The sequence below is a fragment of the Parambassis ranga genome, chromosome 6, assembly GCF_900634625.1.
Source record: "Parambassis ranga chromosome 6, fParRan2.1, whole genome shotgun sequence".
Taxonomy (NCBI): domain Eukaryota; kingdom Metazoa; phylum Chordata; class Actinopteri; family Ambassidae; genus Parambassis; species Parambassis ranga.
In genome coordinates, this window is record NC_041027.1 from 3970346 (window position 1) to 3987613 (window position 17268).

At 41.2% G+C, this 17268-nt stretch overlaps 1 protein-coding gene across 6 annotated transcripts; it reads right to left on the reverse strand.

Moving 5' to 3' along the window:
* Positions 1 to 524: 524 nt before the first annotated feature.
* LOC114437460 (protein arginine N-methyltransferase 8) lies at positions 525 to 16842 on the reverse strand. Of its 6 annotated transcripts, none has more exons than XM_028408157.1 (11): positions 16770 to 16842; positions 14681 to 14700; positions 13439 to 13690; positions 12141 to 12296; positions 7208 to 7271; positions 6176 to 6318; positions 5347 to 5434; positions 4087 to 4202; positions 2469 to 2619; positions 1084 to 1205; positions 525 to 652 (listed from the first exon to the last, which is right to left on the reverse strand). In XM_028408157.1, the coding sequence occupies exons 1-11, from the start codon at positions 16840 to 16842 to the stop codon at positions 569 to 571; spliced, it is 1269 nt and encodes a 422-aa protein (XP_028263958.1). In that variant the 3' UTR covers positions 525 to 568. The 6 variants fall into 6 exon arrangements, with proteins under 6 accessions (XP_028263958.1, XP_028263959.1, XP_028263962.1 ...); XM_028408158.1 differs by lacking the exon at positions 14681 to 14700 and adding an exon at positions 16042 to 16056 and having other exon boundaries at positions 16768 to 16842; XM_028408161.1 differs by lacking the exon at positions 14681 to 14700 and having other exon boundaries at positions 13439 to 13669; positions 16774 to 16842.
* Between the last annotated feature and the right edge of the window lie 426 nt (positions 16843 to 17268).

Here is a 17268-nt window from a genome sequence, read left to right on the forward strand (position 1 = left end):
AACACGTCACCTTTCACATTACACTTATCCTTGGCTGTGGTGTTCAGTTGCTGTTTTCCAACATCAATAAACTGATACAACTATAAACAAAAGAGTTTCACTGATAATCATTCGCTACAGTACATAATATGACACTTAAATTTATTGTCTATCTCTAACAGAATGTGGACAATACTATCATTTATTAGGTGAGATATGTGTTTTTAAAATACACATGTTTTAAAAATGCCATCTATCCCTCTAAGTTATTGGAAAGAAAAAAAAAACCACACGGCTACATCACTCCATCTCACGTATACTTACATCAATAACATTCGTCAAAGACTAGAAAATATTCCTGACTGCTTTGTCAGTTTTACATTCAGAATTGTTTAACAGTCACTGTTAGTAAATTTCTGCTTTCACCCTTCAGTGTAGTGACAGCATAATCTGTCAATAGGGCCACCTCTGCCTGGTCTTTGGCCTGGTCTTTGCTTTTCCTCTCACGTTCCTGCTGTGGTCATGGGGGAGTCGCTCTCTGTCTCCCTCTGGTGCTCAGCACTTGCACTCAGCTCTCCCTCAGTTAAACTTAACGCATCTTGTAGTCATGGGATATGGCTGCTTCACACAGCTGCCCTTTGAAATCCAGTTCAAAGGTAAAGTCCAAGTCACGCTGCAGGTGAGAAGAGAGGGAGAAAAAAATAAAAAAAAAGTTTGAGAGACTGGAGGCACCAACTGAGGGGGTGAAATGTAAGTAAGTAAGTACTAGTTTTTTATTCATTTTGAGCTGACAGTAGAACACATTGTTAAGGAAACACTGTGTTTGTGTCAGGCAACAGGAGAAAGCAAGCATCCCCATCCTGGGGGGGTGGGTGGGGGGACAAGGACATGCACAAGGTTAACAGTAGAATCTGTTTGTTCAGATCACTGCATGGCTGCTGCCTGCCTGGACACCTAGGAGAAAACAATCTGCTGTGGGCAGGCAGTGCATGGAATGAGTCATTTCTTCCTCACAGTGTGGACATGGGGATGCATATTTAATCACAAAACATTGTTCATATTTGTTTTTTCTATATGGTTCATGCAACACAGACACAAACTCACAATATTTTTTTCATTGGGCTTCATAGCAATGCTGCCAGTGATCTCCTCTCCTCTTCGTACTGTCAGATAGTCCTCCAGGTAAAACACCGTCTGCTTCCAGTGTGTGTATGGAGCATCTGGAGCTGGAACATACAAATAACACAATCATTTGCTTCTGGTTAAGACCCGTATACCCCGTTTTTACCTGAATAGCAGATAATAAACACAGTGAGTCAACACTGCAAAAAGAGCACAGAGTTCTACTTGAGTTCAAGGTGACTAGTCTCAAGAAAATGAACATTTTGTGTGGAGTGGAAATATGTGGAGTGGACCTGGATATGTTTGTGTGAGTGCACTGAGCCACAAACAAGAAATGTCAGGAATCCCCCCCCCCCCCCCCCCCCAGTTGCTCTGACCATAGATTGCTTGGCTAAGATTCAGAAGGTCAGCATCACTTAAATCAGATTCTGACAGCTGTCCGGGGGCAGCTTGGTAGCTCAGGCTTTATGAGACAAGCTCTTTGTGAATCTATAGATAAAAGGGCCTGCCAATCAGCATGGCTTCTTCCCAGGCCTGTCCTCTCACTTTTTTGGGGGCATAGTTAAATAAAGGCACTGACATGCCAACTCTGTTTTATGTTTCTTATGCAAATAACACAGATAAAATGGCATTTCAACTGACCAGCATGAATCAGAATCTTTGACCCTGCTTCTTCTTTCTCTCTCTCTCTCTCTCTCTCTCTCTCTTTTTCCCTCCTTGGCATAAAGTCTGCATGTGTGTCTGATACGGATGGGTGTCTTTCTGCACACTCTTTGTGTGAAAGTTTAGATCTGTATCTTTGTGTTTTTGGCAGCCAAGTCTTCAGGTCTGACATTGGAAAACTTACTTGACGGACAGACTTACAGAAAAATCAATAGAAGGGCAGCAGGTAGACAGGGGAATGCTGGGATCAGATAGTGATAGTGTCTGATGAATAACAATTATTTCTGCCAAAAGTTTCTTTTAAAAGATAAATACCTGCTCAAGCAGCTTTACATCTGAGTCACTGAAATCTTTGCTGCAAAATACCTTTTCCTCCACCACCACTAGAGGGAAGTCACACACAGCTTTTCAAAGGACACTTAAGCTCGAGACATATTTCACCGTTCCTACAAGGCAATTGCTTGCAGTGAACACAAAACATAGTGTTTGAGATGCTGTCAGTGTATTTCTCCAGGTTGGGTGGATTAATGTTGCAGTTTGTGTCCTGCAGGTGAATGTTTTAGGTCTATGGGAGCATTATAGTGCCACATAAATGAGGCTGTTCTGTCTGCACATTCGTTCTTCATGTATTTTTAAGCAAACTGTCTGAAATGTCAAATCTAACATGTAACTGGACATTCAGAGGTCCTTAAGCATTGGCCTACCTGTAGAAAAACCGGTCTTCTTGTGACATTTGGTAAACTCGATGTTGAAGTAGGTGACCAGTGCATGGATGTAGTCATTTCTCTGGATCTGAAGGCAAAAAGCCGATGTGAAGGAGAGGTCCTCAGCCTTCACTGTGTAGATGTCCACCTCCTGTAAAAGAGATGTTTCTCAGATAAACATGGACTATTCGATCACTGTACTGTTTTAAATACATTAACATCAATATGCCTATATGTAAAACCTGTGCATGCTAACAGAGCCTTAGGTTAGCACAAACACTTAAAACATGTTGACCTGCACTTTTAAGTCGTGGTTAGTTTTAGTCTGACCTCATCCTGGACAAATTCTGTAGAAAGAAATACTGGAAATATAATCTCACATTCAATACATTAATGACACCAACATACAGTTAAGCCTGCACCTGCAAAAAGGATGTAGAGTCACTCATTACTAGGTCCCAGCTGGGGTGTGCCAAAATTCAAAACAGACCCATTGGTTGCATAGGTTGAACAAGGACATGGAGACAGAGCTGATCTGATGTCAGGAGACGAAAATGTCCCACTGTGTCCAACATGTTGATCCACATTCTGGTTTTCAGTCATAAAAGGCACCAATGTTGTGTGTTAGCTTTGATCTACACCTAATGACACATATATGTTTTAATAATCTCAATTCATGTATGTATGAGTTTTACTTCTTGCTTGCTGGCTTCAGTGCCAGATGCTACATTTGCTTTGGAGAAATGAGCCTTATGTTTGCTGGCAATAAAAACAATGTAATATTAATGCAGGATTCCTCTTGCTGCCTTTAATATATAATCATCCTCATAAACTCGTCTACCAGATATTTGCCCCCAAACATGCAGTACAAACTTCTCAAAGTCACATTCACAAGTTTAAGATGGCAATATAACACATTAGAGTGTTTCCCCACAACCATTTACTCTAAAGGCAAAATAAACATTTTAATATCACCACCATGCAGGTTGTTGAATGATGTATTTTCTATGATTATTATACTTGTAATGATCCTGCCGAGTATTGTTACAAAGGTTTTAGGCATCAGTTTGATAACATGAGGTCCTATGTGTGCTACTTCCAGGCTATGCAACTTTAATGAAGTCATTCATTGAATCATTTAAGGACAGTATATCTCACAAGCAGGATATTATTGTTGTACAGTGAGGCATTTTTATTTCCACAGACAAAATCATTCAAATCAGTTTTGTACTTATTTTTATTCAACTCTCCAGACTGCTAGCTCTTTGCAATCGCTCCAAAAAGAAAGGCTGTCTTAAAATAAAAAAAAAGAAATGATGGAGGCAATGTTAGAGGCATGGTATGATTGCACAACAATATTCCTCAAGGACAGAGGTGAGATGAGGCAGGGCCATCTAATCAGTGCCAACAATAAGAAGGTCACTGTGACAAAGAGTACAATCAAGGAGACCAGACAGGCTGCTATTGACATGCATGGCACGACAGTGTGATCGGACTAATTCACACACAGCGAGAGGCACAGACAGGGCAACCACCACACATCAAGGTCGTCCCGTATCACCCACAGCATGTAAGACAATATGTTTATCTGTCAATCTGTCAATTTCACTATACCAACCTTGACCAGGCAGCAGTTTGTCACCACCTGTTTGGGGTCCACTACATCCACCAGTGGTTCCTTCATGGCCACATTTCGGATACAGGTCATATCAAAGCCATACACGTTCTCCCACCCTGTGAACACAGCAGCACTGTATTACTTTATGGCCATGTGTGTAAATTACAAACATGTGAAACATATGTTTTCTTTGTGGGGATAAAAAAACCACAGGAGGTGTAAATAGTTGGGCTGCAGCTGTAAGACAAACACTAGTTGGAGGGGTTACTCACAGAGATTCCAAGAATAGTCTGATCTACGACCCCGGAGATATACCTCCTGTCATTTTTGGAACCATTTTCATCTGACACATGAAAGTCACATTGTGGTTGGCTATGATTTGTAAACATGAGACTCCTTGAACACAGGCGCCATTCTTGCCTCAGATATCCTCTCTGCTTATTATCTAAGTCATCCCATACATTATTTATTAAGCTTCTTAAGATAGTGTGCGAGCAAACATCTCTGTCATGAGTCATGACCCAAAAGAGGAGAACAACTTGAGTGCGCTGGAGAAGTGGTGATAATGAACAGGTCACAAACCCCTCTGGGCTTTTGTAACGTGGTGTATCTGCATTTTGTCTTGCTGCCCACTTAACTGAAAGAGTGTGCAGGCCAGTGTAGCACTAATGATCACAGGATGCTCTCAGAATACTGCAGTGCTTCAGGAAGCACATCTAACTCAGCCTTAAGGTCAACAGAAAGAAGACTATGGTCAATATGAACACATGTCCCTCTGTGATGGTGTATTGTGAATTCAACTATCCAGACTTCAAAGAAAAACTTTTCAGTGTGGTCTGACTTTCTCTGCATATTGTTTGGTGCACTGTGGTTACATAATTTCCCAGATGTATGGGGGAGTGTGAGTGGGAGGCCTATTGGCTTTTGTTGGGTTTGTGTGTGTCATCTGGGTTGTGCACTGGTTTAGCACTGACTTTGTTGCTGTTCTTATGCTTTGTGTCCAGCAGAAAAAAGAAAAAACGACAAAAAAAACATTGCCCACAGTCTTCCTGGCGGGTTTAGAGTGGGATGATGCAGAGATGGAGAGGCTTGTTGACTTATAATATCAATTATCGCCCTCAGTTTGCTGCCTGAGGGGGAGATCAAAATTATTTGCAGTGCAGATATGAGGTTGTGCGAGTACACTGTGGAGGTGTGGAGCCACACAGTGCACACACAGCTGAAGCACAAGTGAATAGCAAGGATCCCCGACCTACTCACAATGTATTTTGAAGTCCTTGTACTGCCTGTCCTCTATGGCCACCACATACAGGGAGGCTCGGTCAGGAAACATTAATCCACCGGGTTTCTGTTGCACAAATGAGGCAAGAAACAAACTCAGAAATTCATTCTGACCAACATCATACAAAAGGTCTGTATAACAGCAACGGTGACATTTTATTCCTCAGCCAAGAACAAGTTTAAATTATTGAGGCATATTCATCCCCTCTGCCTGCACTCTATAAAGGAGTGGAGGCTGCTCATGGTGCACAGTGCAGTAGATACGTGTGATTTCCCAATCACAATGTAATAATGCATTAAATAATAATAGAGGTATCCTCCCAACCTTATCCATTTCTATTCACATATTAAATTCCCCATGCATGTTTTTTTCATAATGTAGTTATTGCATTGTGAGCTAGTTACAAAGCCCAACATGGCAATATGTGGTGGTGAGATTATTATTAGGAATTGCAAGATCACTGCAGAATACTGATTTTTTTGTAATAATTTTCAAGTATTTCTTCCATGTTGTTATAAATCAGAATATCTGCTCCTACAAACTGACTTTTATTGTACTGAAAATCAAAATATCAGGGTTAGTTTTTAATACTGTATGTATAACTGGATAGGAATGTGGTACAGCATGGTAGCTCAAGGGGCTCCCATTCAAAACATATATTCTGTACAGCAATGGAAATTTATACTGAAGTTATTGTTGAAGTGAGTTAAAATGTATAATGTTTTCTTTTGTAGTTGGTTATGTGTGTTATAGCACGACACAATAATACACACATCACATTGTTGTTATACACTTCCACACACATACCAGCCACTTGTCCCTGGCAAAGATGACAGTGTTAAGCATGGACTCGTAGAAGAGACAGTAGCCCATCCACTCAGATATAATGATGTCAACCTTTTCAACAGGAAGCTCCACCTCCTCCACTTTGCCCCTAAAAATTGTGATAACTGAAACACAAAAAATACATATTTTTTATCAAGCCTTAAACTCTGTGTGAGGAGCATGTTAAGCAGCATATATCAAATACAGTGATTACACTTTAAGGCATGTCTTCACTTTTAATTGATGAAGTAGGTGGTTCAATTTTCAAAGTAGACCCAGATTCTTAATCATATCACTGTGTGCACTAACAATGTTGTAAAGAAAGAGAAGAAACTGTGGGGTGGTGACACATATTACTGTCCACTATGTGCTACCATGGCAGTGTGGTGTTCTTATGGAGATCAACCCAGCTGGGGACCATAATGGGCTAGTGGATCTTTGCCCCATCTGAGATTAGCTGACTTCAGCGTTCTTTGTTCTGCTTTGGGTTGATGTTACAGAAGAGTCTCCCTGGTGACGTGAGTGTCAGAATGACATGGGAACCCAGCTGGTGGCTGCCTTCTTCTTATTCTCTATTTCAAAACTCAGAGTAAACACAGTGTTAACGCTTCTTTCAATTACCCCAGCATACTTGTTATTCATGGGTTTACAGATAGGATGTGTGCTGACAGGGTGCTTTATGGAGCTGTTTGGTGGAATTTGCAGACAGATTGAAGGCGCATGAGTGCTATGATAAAAACATGCGCTTTGAAGTTCTGCAAGTTGGAAGCATGTTTGTGTAAATGAATACAAATGAGCATGAGCAGAGCAGTATGATAAAGGGATGAATATGAACATGTGGATTTTGACCATCCCCACAAATCATCATTTGTTCTGGACAGGGGCCTGCACTGCTTCTCCTCTCCTTCATCTTCATAAATCATCATAAATGTAACCTGTTTTATTGCTCCCTTTACTGAGGATGAAGTGCAGAGTCATCAGAATAGAGAGATGAGGAGCAGCTGCTGCTCTTACCACTGTCAAGATGGTTGGACTTGATGATCCTCTCTGAGTACTCTGATATACTGGAACACTCGATCTGGCAGGAAGAAAAAAAGAAAAGCTAATTAAATGAAGAATGTCTTCAACTGAACACACAATAACATGTCCTCCAATGCAGAACACGTTAAATAGTACTGCTCTGCTTACATTGACTATAAAGATAAAAGCCAAAATATGCTTCCACACGGTGTACATATTTAATAAATATGACAGATACTTTAAGAAATTATGACTTTTCAAAATGTTTTCTTTTTCAAAACTTTTTTTGCTTTAGTGAAGCATACTTTACTTGTATATTAGTAGCAGAAGGCAATTAAAGGTATTAAAATGGCCTATAATGCATTACATTATAGGACTTTTAGCATCAGTGGTTGCTGGTGATTTTGATAAACAGACATGGTGGTCTAATGCAGATGTTCAGGGCTCAAAAGAAGAAAACAACACTCCCCATTTGAAAGTCAATAATTGTTTTAAGCAAGTTGTAATGACTTAATTCAGGCAGCTTATGGTTGTGCACTGCATGGTACCTTTTAAACAACTCATTTTCACTGATTTTTCCCTCTCTGTTGAATGAAAGATACCTGCTCTGTGTCATTATTTATTTACTGTCCAAAACTGCAGCACATTTAAACAAAAATATGACTTCACAATGCAGCACCTACTGATTTTTGCCAATTAATGTTTCAGCTGCATTTTGTCAGCTTTATTACCACAATCCAAATTGGCATGATGGGGAAAAGCAGATTGTGGCACTTGATTTGAAGCCAAGCAATATCTATGTTTTTGCCTTGTGTTTTAGTTGTAGAGACACAGACAATAAGGCATAGTATTTTCTGCTTTTCTGTTTTTAACAAAAGTAGCGTGCACGTTTTCTCTGAAAAATGATTTTTGTCGGATGACAGATATGTAACTATTTCACATTGGTCACAATCACATTGCTGTTTTTGCTCTGCAGTGACTAATCACAATTGTCTGTGTAATTTGAGACACACAAAACCAGAATGAAGTTTTTATTTTTAAATCGCTGCTCCTGCAGAAGCATCTACACATACAACTCTCTAGAGCTGGTGGTCTCTTGGTTTAGCCATTTATTCCTCTCCCTGAATAAAACACCTGAGGCTACCACCTGGTTGGTGAACCTAAAAGAGCTCCTGCGAAGGTTGTCACTTCATTATATTCTCTACGCAAAACAAGGCTGAAAAATGAAAACGTGGGTAGCTGGATGTTTGCGGTTTTAAGAAGTGAGATGAAACAGGTGATCAGTATTTGAAAGCATACTGCTGAGGGATTTTCCCCCCTTCCTGCCCTGTCTGACAGCTGTAAGTAAGCTTTTATCACTCAGTATGCCTGTGACTTGTGCACCTGACAGCAGCAGGTAACTAGCAAGGGAGGGATTATCATCTGACATCATGCACTGAGGTTAATTTAGCGTAGCAGGAAGTGCCCTGGAGTCGAGCTGAAAATAGTGGACAGTAAAAAAAATATAAAGGATTAGAATTTACAAGGTGACCAGCCTCTGTGAGAGTCACTGAAGCACTGCCAGAGCATCTTAATTAAAAGTAATTAAGGTAGAGATTAGTCACTGCTCAACTGCACCCGGCCATTTAACCCTGATAGGACCTTCAACTTCTTGTTTGACTGCTCCTTTGGCATTCTGGATTCTTTTAAACCATCCCTCCTCTCCTGCTTTTTTTCTCCTCTTGAAAATGTCACATTGCCTCCATCATTATTTTCCTCAGATATTTCATACTTCCCGTTCCGTCCCTAAACGCACCACTCGTAGGTGATTTATTGAGGTGCCACTAACACCAGCGTTATAACATAATAAAGCTCCTTCATCCATCAGACTTTCACTGTGGACGCTCCTAATAAGCAGCTCTCAAACAAAATGAGGACATAATTCAACCTTCACATTTGTCAATACCCGACTCTTTTAGCACTGGGGAACCAGAGAGTATAGATTTTCACCTGAGTGTGTTCACTCTGTTCCACTGCCTGGGGGCTTTTTTTGTCAGAGGTGTGCAGATGTATTCCTGCTCCAAGAGATCCATCTGGTGATAATCATGCAAAGGACCCCTGAATGAACTTTAGGAATTTTAGATCATAAAAAGGGAGCTGAGCCAGGCTGGGACTTGGTGGGGCCATCAGGCCAAAATGCTTTGAGCTAAATCTCTTTTTTTTTGCACATTAACTCCAGAATATGGGAAAACGGTTAAAAGAGGATGCTATGCTTTTTCAGCAACCTTTAATTAAGGCCTATCAAATCTGTAATGTTTAAATAAAGGGGACACTATACAAAGTTAACTGAACTTTAACAAATAAAAACTAATGGTCCTGTGTGTTACCATCCTTCACCATCATGCCCATGGACTTGGTCAGCCTACTACTAAGCAAATCAAAGGCCCAAATACAACAGCATCCCAAAATTGTAGTGCCTACAATATGTTTGGACTCTGGAGCAATGTAGCTGCACATTTTAGTCCTATTGTTGCTAAATGGTGGTACAAACTGTGCTCTGTAAGCAACATGGCAACTGACATTGACAAAATTCATATTGGAACACTTTTTTTTGGAACACTGTGTAACTGTAAATACAGAAATAAAACTTTCTGACTGTTCCCACTTAGTAAGCCTGGAACTTAACATTAGCACTGCCTCCCTGGAGCAGCCCTATATCCTCAGCCTGTTAGTGGAGCACCATCCAGCAGGCTTCTGGTGCCTCTGGTGCCCACTCAGCTGCATAAACAATCAGCAATAACTAATGTAGCACCAGCTGTATGCATGTGTGTGAACTTGCACTGGCATATACGTGAATGTGTTCCTGCACCGTCAGGGCTGCTTAAGCCAGCCCTCTAATTGGTGATGATTCCTCATCCCTTTCTAAATCTCAGTGAGAGGAGACAGCCATTATCTATGTGTCCATCACACAGACGCTTCAGTGGGAGTACTGTGGAGCCTCGAGGCATGTTGACAGAGGCACCCCCTCACACGTTGCCTCTTGCACCTCACACTAATGTCAGTCAGAGTCACTGTCAATGTAGTCATCCCTGCGGGCACCCAGTAGTCCTTCACTCTGGAGACACAGCAAGTACAAGTTTCTAACTTCACCTATGTGTCACAGCCTCTTCTGGTCCCCATATGAGCCTATTAACCTGTCACCTGGCACATCAGCAAGTCAGTGTTATTTTACTTCCAATTTATCTGTTTTATTTCATTTTCTATGTGTATTTGTATATATTGTATATCTGCTTTTAAGCATTTTTGATAACTAGAACAACCAACGTATAAATGGTTAAACTCTGAAAATGTACCTCTGTCTCTGTTCAGTGTTTTCCCTGTGTTAGATATGTCAAACCATTGTTTTATCCCTATGCTGTGATTCAGTTCTTCGGTCACCTAGCTGTCATAGCTGTTCAGAGTTCCAAACCCTTTTGGACAGGTCTTTTTATGTCCATCAAGCAGAAGGCGACAGTAGTTAGGGTGTTTAGAATGGCCCATGTTTAACACCTTCTGGTGGGTGTGTAAATAAAATCTATTCAGGGGAGGATTGATCATTATGGTGGCCAATTAGGCGGTGCGCCTGATATCTGATGTGCTCATATCATTCCACTTACTTTGGCTGATTGCCAATGCCAATAATTTATGCACAGAACTTTTTCCACCTGCTTGCAGAGAACATCAAGCTACTTTAAGCTGTGTAGTGTTGAGGAAAACTGGAGCCGGAAGCCATAGAACGGGAAGTGCAAATACTGGATGCATGTGATGAGATACGAATGTTACAGACTGCCAAACATTTGATCAATAGCTGAGACTCAGACTTCAGTCTCAGAGTCTGCCGGCCGTACGCTGGTCTGTCTCTCCGAAGGTGGACGTCTTTTGGGGTTAAAGAACAAGCACAACCAAACCATTAGGGTAATAAATATTCATCATAAATGGTTATCTAGCCTTCATTGTGTTTTCCCAAAACGCCTAAAGCACATATCAGATCAGTTGATATATTGTATACTCATACTAAATATATTTCTGGCTCTTCCACTTGATGCTGTAGGTTCTATATAAAGTACATTGCATCTGAAAATAGTATTAACTAATTTTCTATAAGAAAACTATTTTACAGTATTATTGAAACAAAATGTAATGTTGCCTATGTTAGATGTTTCATTTACATCATTTAGTACTGAAGTATAAATACTATAAATGGTTTCAACTGGTTTTCATATGTCAGAGTGTACGGATAAAAATTGAGGCTATCACTTTTCTTTTTTCTTTGATGAGGTCCATATGATCAAGTGATGTTCTTCTTGGCTCAGAGCCCAGTTCCTTCACCTCACAGGCCCATCGCTCACATCAAGCTCTAGGTATGATAAAGGTGTATCGCTTTGGTGCAGAGCTAAAACTGAGAGACTCTCAGTCAAAAGAAAACGAAATCCCAGAAATCTTAGTTCCATTTATGTGGATAAAAGACCGCCAGGTGGAGAGCAGAAACTGAAAGTAAAGAAAAGTTTCTAAAAGCAAGAGTGAGACAGCACCAAACAAACAGAACCCACAATTCCCAGCTAATCATACCTTCCCTTGAAGTGCATACACTCTGCTGGGAGCCAGCTTACTAAATTAAGTCCTACATGGTTATCCCAGGCTACAGAACTGTGTGTGTGTATGCAGCATGTACTCTGAGACATGTCCTGACTGACAATTACTTCAGCTCCTGCACAATAACCGTAGAGCTCTGAGAGACCTCGTATCAGCTCTACGTCAGTCAAGATGTTCTTCAGTGATTATGGCGAGGGTTAGACAACAGACATATACATGCACACACAGCATGAGCAGCTTGTAAGGCTGGACTCCACAGTGAATAAACCCGATGGATCAGCATGATCACACTCCACTGAGAGGAAGCACATCTTACCCCATACACATGCTTTGCCCCCGCTTTGGCCGCAAACATGGACAGGATCCCAGTCCCACTTCCAACATCCAGCACTATTTTGTCCTTGAAGACATGCTTGTTGTGGTACATGGAGTTCCTGTAGGTGAGCGTCCTCACTTCGTCCTTCAGCATTTCCTGGTTTAGCATATAACAAATAATATGAGATACATAATATTAATACTGCTAACCCTTGTAGAAAGTGACAATTTGTTTTGTTAATTTAAAAACATTGCCTAGACACAGAGGTGTGGATTTGCTGCGGTATCTACAAAGGAGCAGTGACAAATAACACACAGCCTTCGCCTAATCTCACACTGTTTCCTCTCAGCCGTGCGGTGTTTCTGAATAAGCCCCATGAGCCTGCGCTCAGCCCATCTGCATCTCTGTACTGACTGCATCGCTTGTACAGTGTGCGTGCATGTGTGAGAACATTCAGAAATGACAAAAATATAGCCTGACCTACATTACAAATATATTAAACTCATTACACAGGTCACACTAGGAGGATGCTGTTTTTTATAGCATATAATACATGTAGAATAAACTCTGAGGCAGAACATAACCACAGAGAAAGATGAAACAATATCCACCTGAAGAGTAAAGGCAGTATGATTTGGTGTTTAATGGCTCATTGTTGATGCTAGATACACACAGAAACAGATAACTAGAAAAAAGTTTTAAAATTACTCCTGTTCCTGTGTGAATAGCTGAGCCACGCATCTGGCCTGAGTTGAGTTTCCCAGGCAGAAACGTAACTCAGGAACAATTTAGATCTCATGTTCTATAAAGGAACTGACTGAGTGTAACCTCAGCCATGGCCCTATGACATGAAGCTCTTGGTTTAAAGAATCTAAAAGATAAAAAAGAGGCAAAGGAAAAAGCAGACTCAGCAGAAGGAAATATAATGAGATGGACAGAACTGCAGATTTGCTGCATGCAAAGGAAGAAAGATAGACTGTGGATGCCAAACTGGACATTATTTTAGTGGACAGAGGAGAACATTAAAATCAGATGAAGCCCAGAAAGAGTGCCGTTACGAATATTTTAATGTATTTGTTGTCCTTTTTGATTAAATGTACACAGGAAATCTGGGCTAATAAATTCATCCTCTCCTATGCAATAATATCTGCAAAGCGAAGGACAGATAAAAATCACTAGCCTACATGTGGGCCACAGGAAAAAAAACATACTGATCATACTCTAAATCATCTATTTAGCTGGACATTCCTTGATGTGAGATAAAGTGTGTGCTTAAAAGTACTGACACACAGGCGTACCTCATGGATTCCAAAGTGAGCATAGGAGTCAAAGTAGTAGTCTCGTGAGGTCATCTCCTCTGGATTAAGGAACTTGGACATCTTGCCCCGCCCTGGACAGCTTGGAAGGTTTGCAGCATGCGGTGTGTGTGGAGGAAGAGGAGGCCGAGGGGCGTGCTGGATAGAAGGCACAGGCTTTGGCAGCGCGGTTGGCTGTGCTGACTGGGAAGGAATTATGCGGATCGGCTGTGGCTGCAGCTGTGTCTGAGGTTGCTATAGAGGGAAAAATAAAGAAGAGAAATTCTTCATTAGCACCAAGGCAAGCTTCTATTAGTCAAAGCCCTTTTGGAATGAGGATAGCAACAGCTATTCCCCTTTCCGTGCTTATCTGCGCTCATGCCTCTGTGCTTGTGTTCCAAGCAGTTACGTCTGGCAAGTTCACAAAGAGCAGAGAGTCCATAGAGTCAGAAGAATACCATGGGCGCTGACATGAAGTCAGGCAATCAGGCAATGTTCTGGACAGAAGTTACACTCATAATGCCCTAGTTATCACCTATAAGGCCCACTGGGAAAGGTCCAGCCATGTTGTGTGTATATGTGTGTGTTGGTGTGAGTGAGAGAGAAAGACAGGGACGGATGGAGAAACAGACACCCTGCATCTCAGTTTTGAGCCAGTAAGCCATTCTGGTGTTTATTCTCATTCCAACTTTCAGGCATCTAAAAATAAACGATGAAAAACAAAGAATAGGTGGTGATGACTGGTGGTGAAGCAGTCACCATTACCATGATATATAACGAAGGCAGTTTCATCGTTCATGTTTTTAATATTTTTTAATGTTTTGTACCACAGTTACAGCACATTTTGCATTTATCCATACTCTATCCCTGACAACTCAATGCAAGATTTTCTAATATAATAAAATCTGTCCTTATATAATCTTCCCAACTGTGTCTGACAGTGACAGCATTGTGTGGACTTCCTGTCACCTGCATTAGGGTATCCTTAGTTGATTCTCCACCTGTCCCTTTAAAAATGACCATCATACAGTATTTATCTTTGCAATCTCTTCCCCTGCTGAGCCTTAAATGGCACACACTGTGGTCAAGAAAATAATGCATGAAAATAACGGCTCTTGATTCCTGCACAACATGGTGTATTCAGAGTGAGGCTGACCTGAGTCGCTTAAATATCAGGTGTTCAATAATGATGCACACTGAAAGCCAGGCTAGCATTTTAATGGAGGTTCTGCATGTCTCTACAGCTTTGTTTTTAGACTGAAGCACTGTACATGACACACACATTTTCATTTCAAACACAAGACCTTGTTTGGATTCTCATCAGGTGCAATTACAATCTTACGCTGGCTGGAGAAAAAAAAATCCTGTTTGGATCTAATTTGACACAGTTATGGCTTTTATTCCTGCCTCTGAAGTAGGTTCATTGAAATGTACTGGATCACACTGAAAAGACTCTGAGCATGTGTGCATATTGATGAAGTCAGAGTGAGACTGCTCTGAAATAATGATAAATCCGTCCCTGTCAGATATTAAGAACTTGCATGAATTACCGGATCCACACTGTTTCAGTTTTGCATCTTTGCCAGGCCTATAGCCTCCTAAAGTGGGCGGAGCAACGATGGAACCCATGTGACACTGATACAGGAAATATCTAATCTAGTACAGTTTGAAGCGTTTTGACTGCTCATTAAATAAAAGATGGCACTCCTAATTAAGGTTTGACTTGTAATTAAACAGCAAAGACTGATTTAATCTGTTTCAGCTTTGATCCTACATAGAGGCACTTCTGTTCAGTGCAAATTATTACCCTCATGTCATGTTAATCATTTGGATTATTGAGTAGAGTTTTCACTGACCTTACAGGTGTAAAGACTGCAGATTAAATTGTGTCATCTTTTTTTCTTTTTAATAACAAGCAAAAGCAAGAAATGAACCAGCAGGATTTTATAAACAGCTGGCACCAAGCCAACACTGATACAGTCAATAATTACAACACCTGGGTGCAGAGGAGGTGATTATGGCTGCCAAGTTTAATACAGAATCTGTGGAGCTCTTCCTAAAAGTTGCAATGCAGAAAAAAGTGAAACCCCCCTAGGGTGATTATTGTGGGATAGATTGGAGTGAAACCTGGAGAGCAGCTGCAGGGAGTATAACTGACACAGGAAGGACGGGGTGAAACGTGTCCTTGCGTTTGACCCTTCAGACAGATAAACACGTTCAGGGATCTATTTCATACAGGATCTCCACACTGAGGTGAAACGTTATGTGAGAAGGACATACACCTGTTTGACTCTGGAGGTTGACCTTTGTGTGTATTTGCTCCTTTAGTAAAATCTAATGGTGATGTGATATTGATATAAATCAGTCGGAAAAGAAAATCACTTTGGTCTTCTGCCATTAAACCACTTAAGTACCTCCACACATATCCCCCAAGCAGAAGCAGAAGGGGATGCTCCATCATATTGTAATGGATCCCTTGCCTTCTGCTCAGGCAGGAGCCTATTGATAAATTGTTGAGTGTCTGATGAGAGTTTCTTTCTTGAACTCGCTTTGAGGAACTTTTTTTTCTAATGAATAATGTAACATGAGGCTGCCTCTAACTTCACAGGGTGTTTGGATCTCTTAGATAAAACCGCATCGCCTATGTAGAATACAGTTGCAGTGCTTTGTGACCCAAATACAGGTGCTTCAGTATGGTTTTTGCTCACGAGGAATAAAGTAAGGAGGGTTTAGCTAAACGCCACTGACGTGTCAGCATCTCTAGCTCACCCTACTTTGTGTTAAACACACATACCAAGCCCGCAAGGTGCTGCAGTACCTTGGACAGCGCAAGTGATTCCCAGCGCAGAGAGGAGCAGAAGGACACGCTGTCCCGTTCAACCTCGCATTACGCACAGCATATTCAACAGTATAAAGCCGTGTAAACAGCTTCAGATACAATCTGAGACATTTGTTTATCGTGGATTTTTATCAGCAATGGATGAAATCCTTCTTGCTCCTCAAACAAATCCCTGCAGGGCATCCTCACCTCTGCGTTTTTTTTATAAAACGGATTTCCTCAGGTGTAATCGATGCTGGGAATGCTTATTTTACCGCATCCAGCTCTGCACAAATTGCCTGTTCTGTCGTTCCCCACTCCGGTCTAATTATCCTGGAGAGATTGCTGTCTCACTGTCCGGACAGTCAGCAGCATCCTGCAATACGTCCGAGGTGCAACTTCTGCAAAAGGTAGAACAGACAGCTGCAGGACGCATTTAGGGGAGGCTCGGAACATATTCCTAGAAAAACTGAGCTCTCTCGATTTATGGTAGGGAAATTAAAGGTGTCTTAACACTTACCTCGCTGTTATCAGACTCCGCCATTTTTCTCCTGAGGAGCATACAGCGGGACGAGTGCTTAATTCCCATAAGAGCCAGCAAAAACGTGTACTTATAGAAGTAAAGAGGAAACAACGTGTGCCAACGCTTTTCAGAGTCCCTCGTTCCTTACCATGAGATAATTCTCATTCACATCCCAAACTGATTTGTTCAAAAGACACAAAACTACACGAGGTCCCCCAAAAAACATTGCAGCCCCAAAGTGTGGTGGTTCCCATGGTAGAAAAGTTTGCAGTCCGCCGGTGTGCTTTCTCGGAGTGCACAGGAAAAGGCATCATTTGGCATCATCTGAGATAAAAGAGATTAAAAAATATAACATCTTGTCCCGTGACCCGAAAATTGCACAAGAAGGATCTCAGAAGATTGCAGCTCTAAAAGCAGCAGATTGTCATGAGCACAGTGTTTTAGCTCCAGTTTGATTGATTCCTCCACCGCAACATTGTTTCTAAAAATAGT

Bases quoted from the DNA above. Each gene is read 5' to 3' on its own strand.
- LOC114437460 (XM_028408157.1), bottom strand. From the start codon at position 16,842: ATGGGAATTAAGCACTCGTCCCGCTGTATGCTCCTCAGGAGAAAAATG. The intron at 14,701-16,769 runs GTGTTAAGACAC...TGTCATGTACAG, and splicing joins GTCTGATAACAGCGAGGTAA to TGCTTCAGTCTAAAAACAAA. The intron at 12,297-13,438 runs GTACGCCTGTGT...ATGCTAAACCAG, and splicing joins CTCACTTTGGAATCCATGAG to GAAATGCTGAAGGACGAAGT.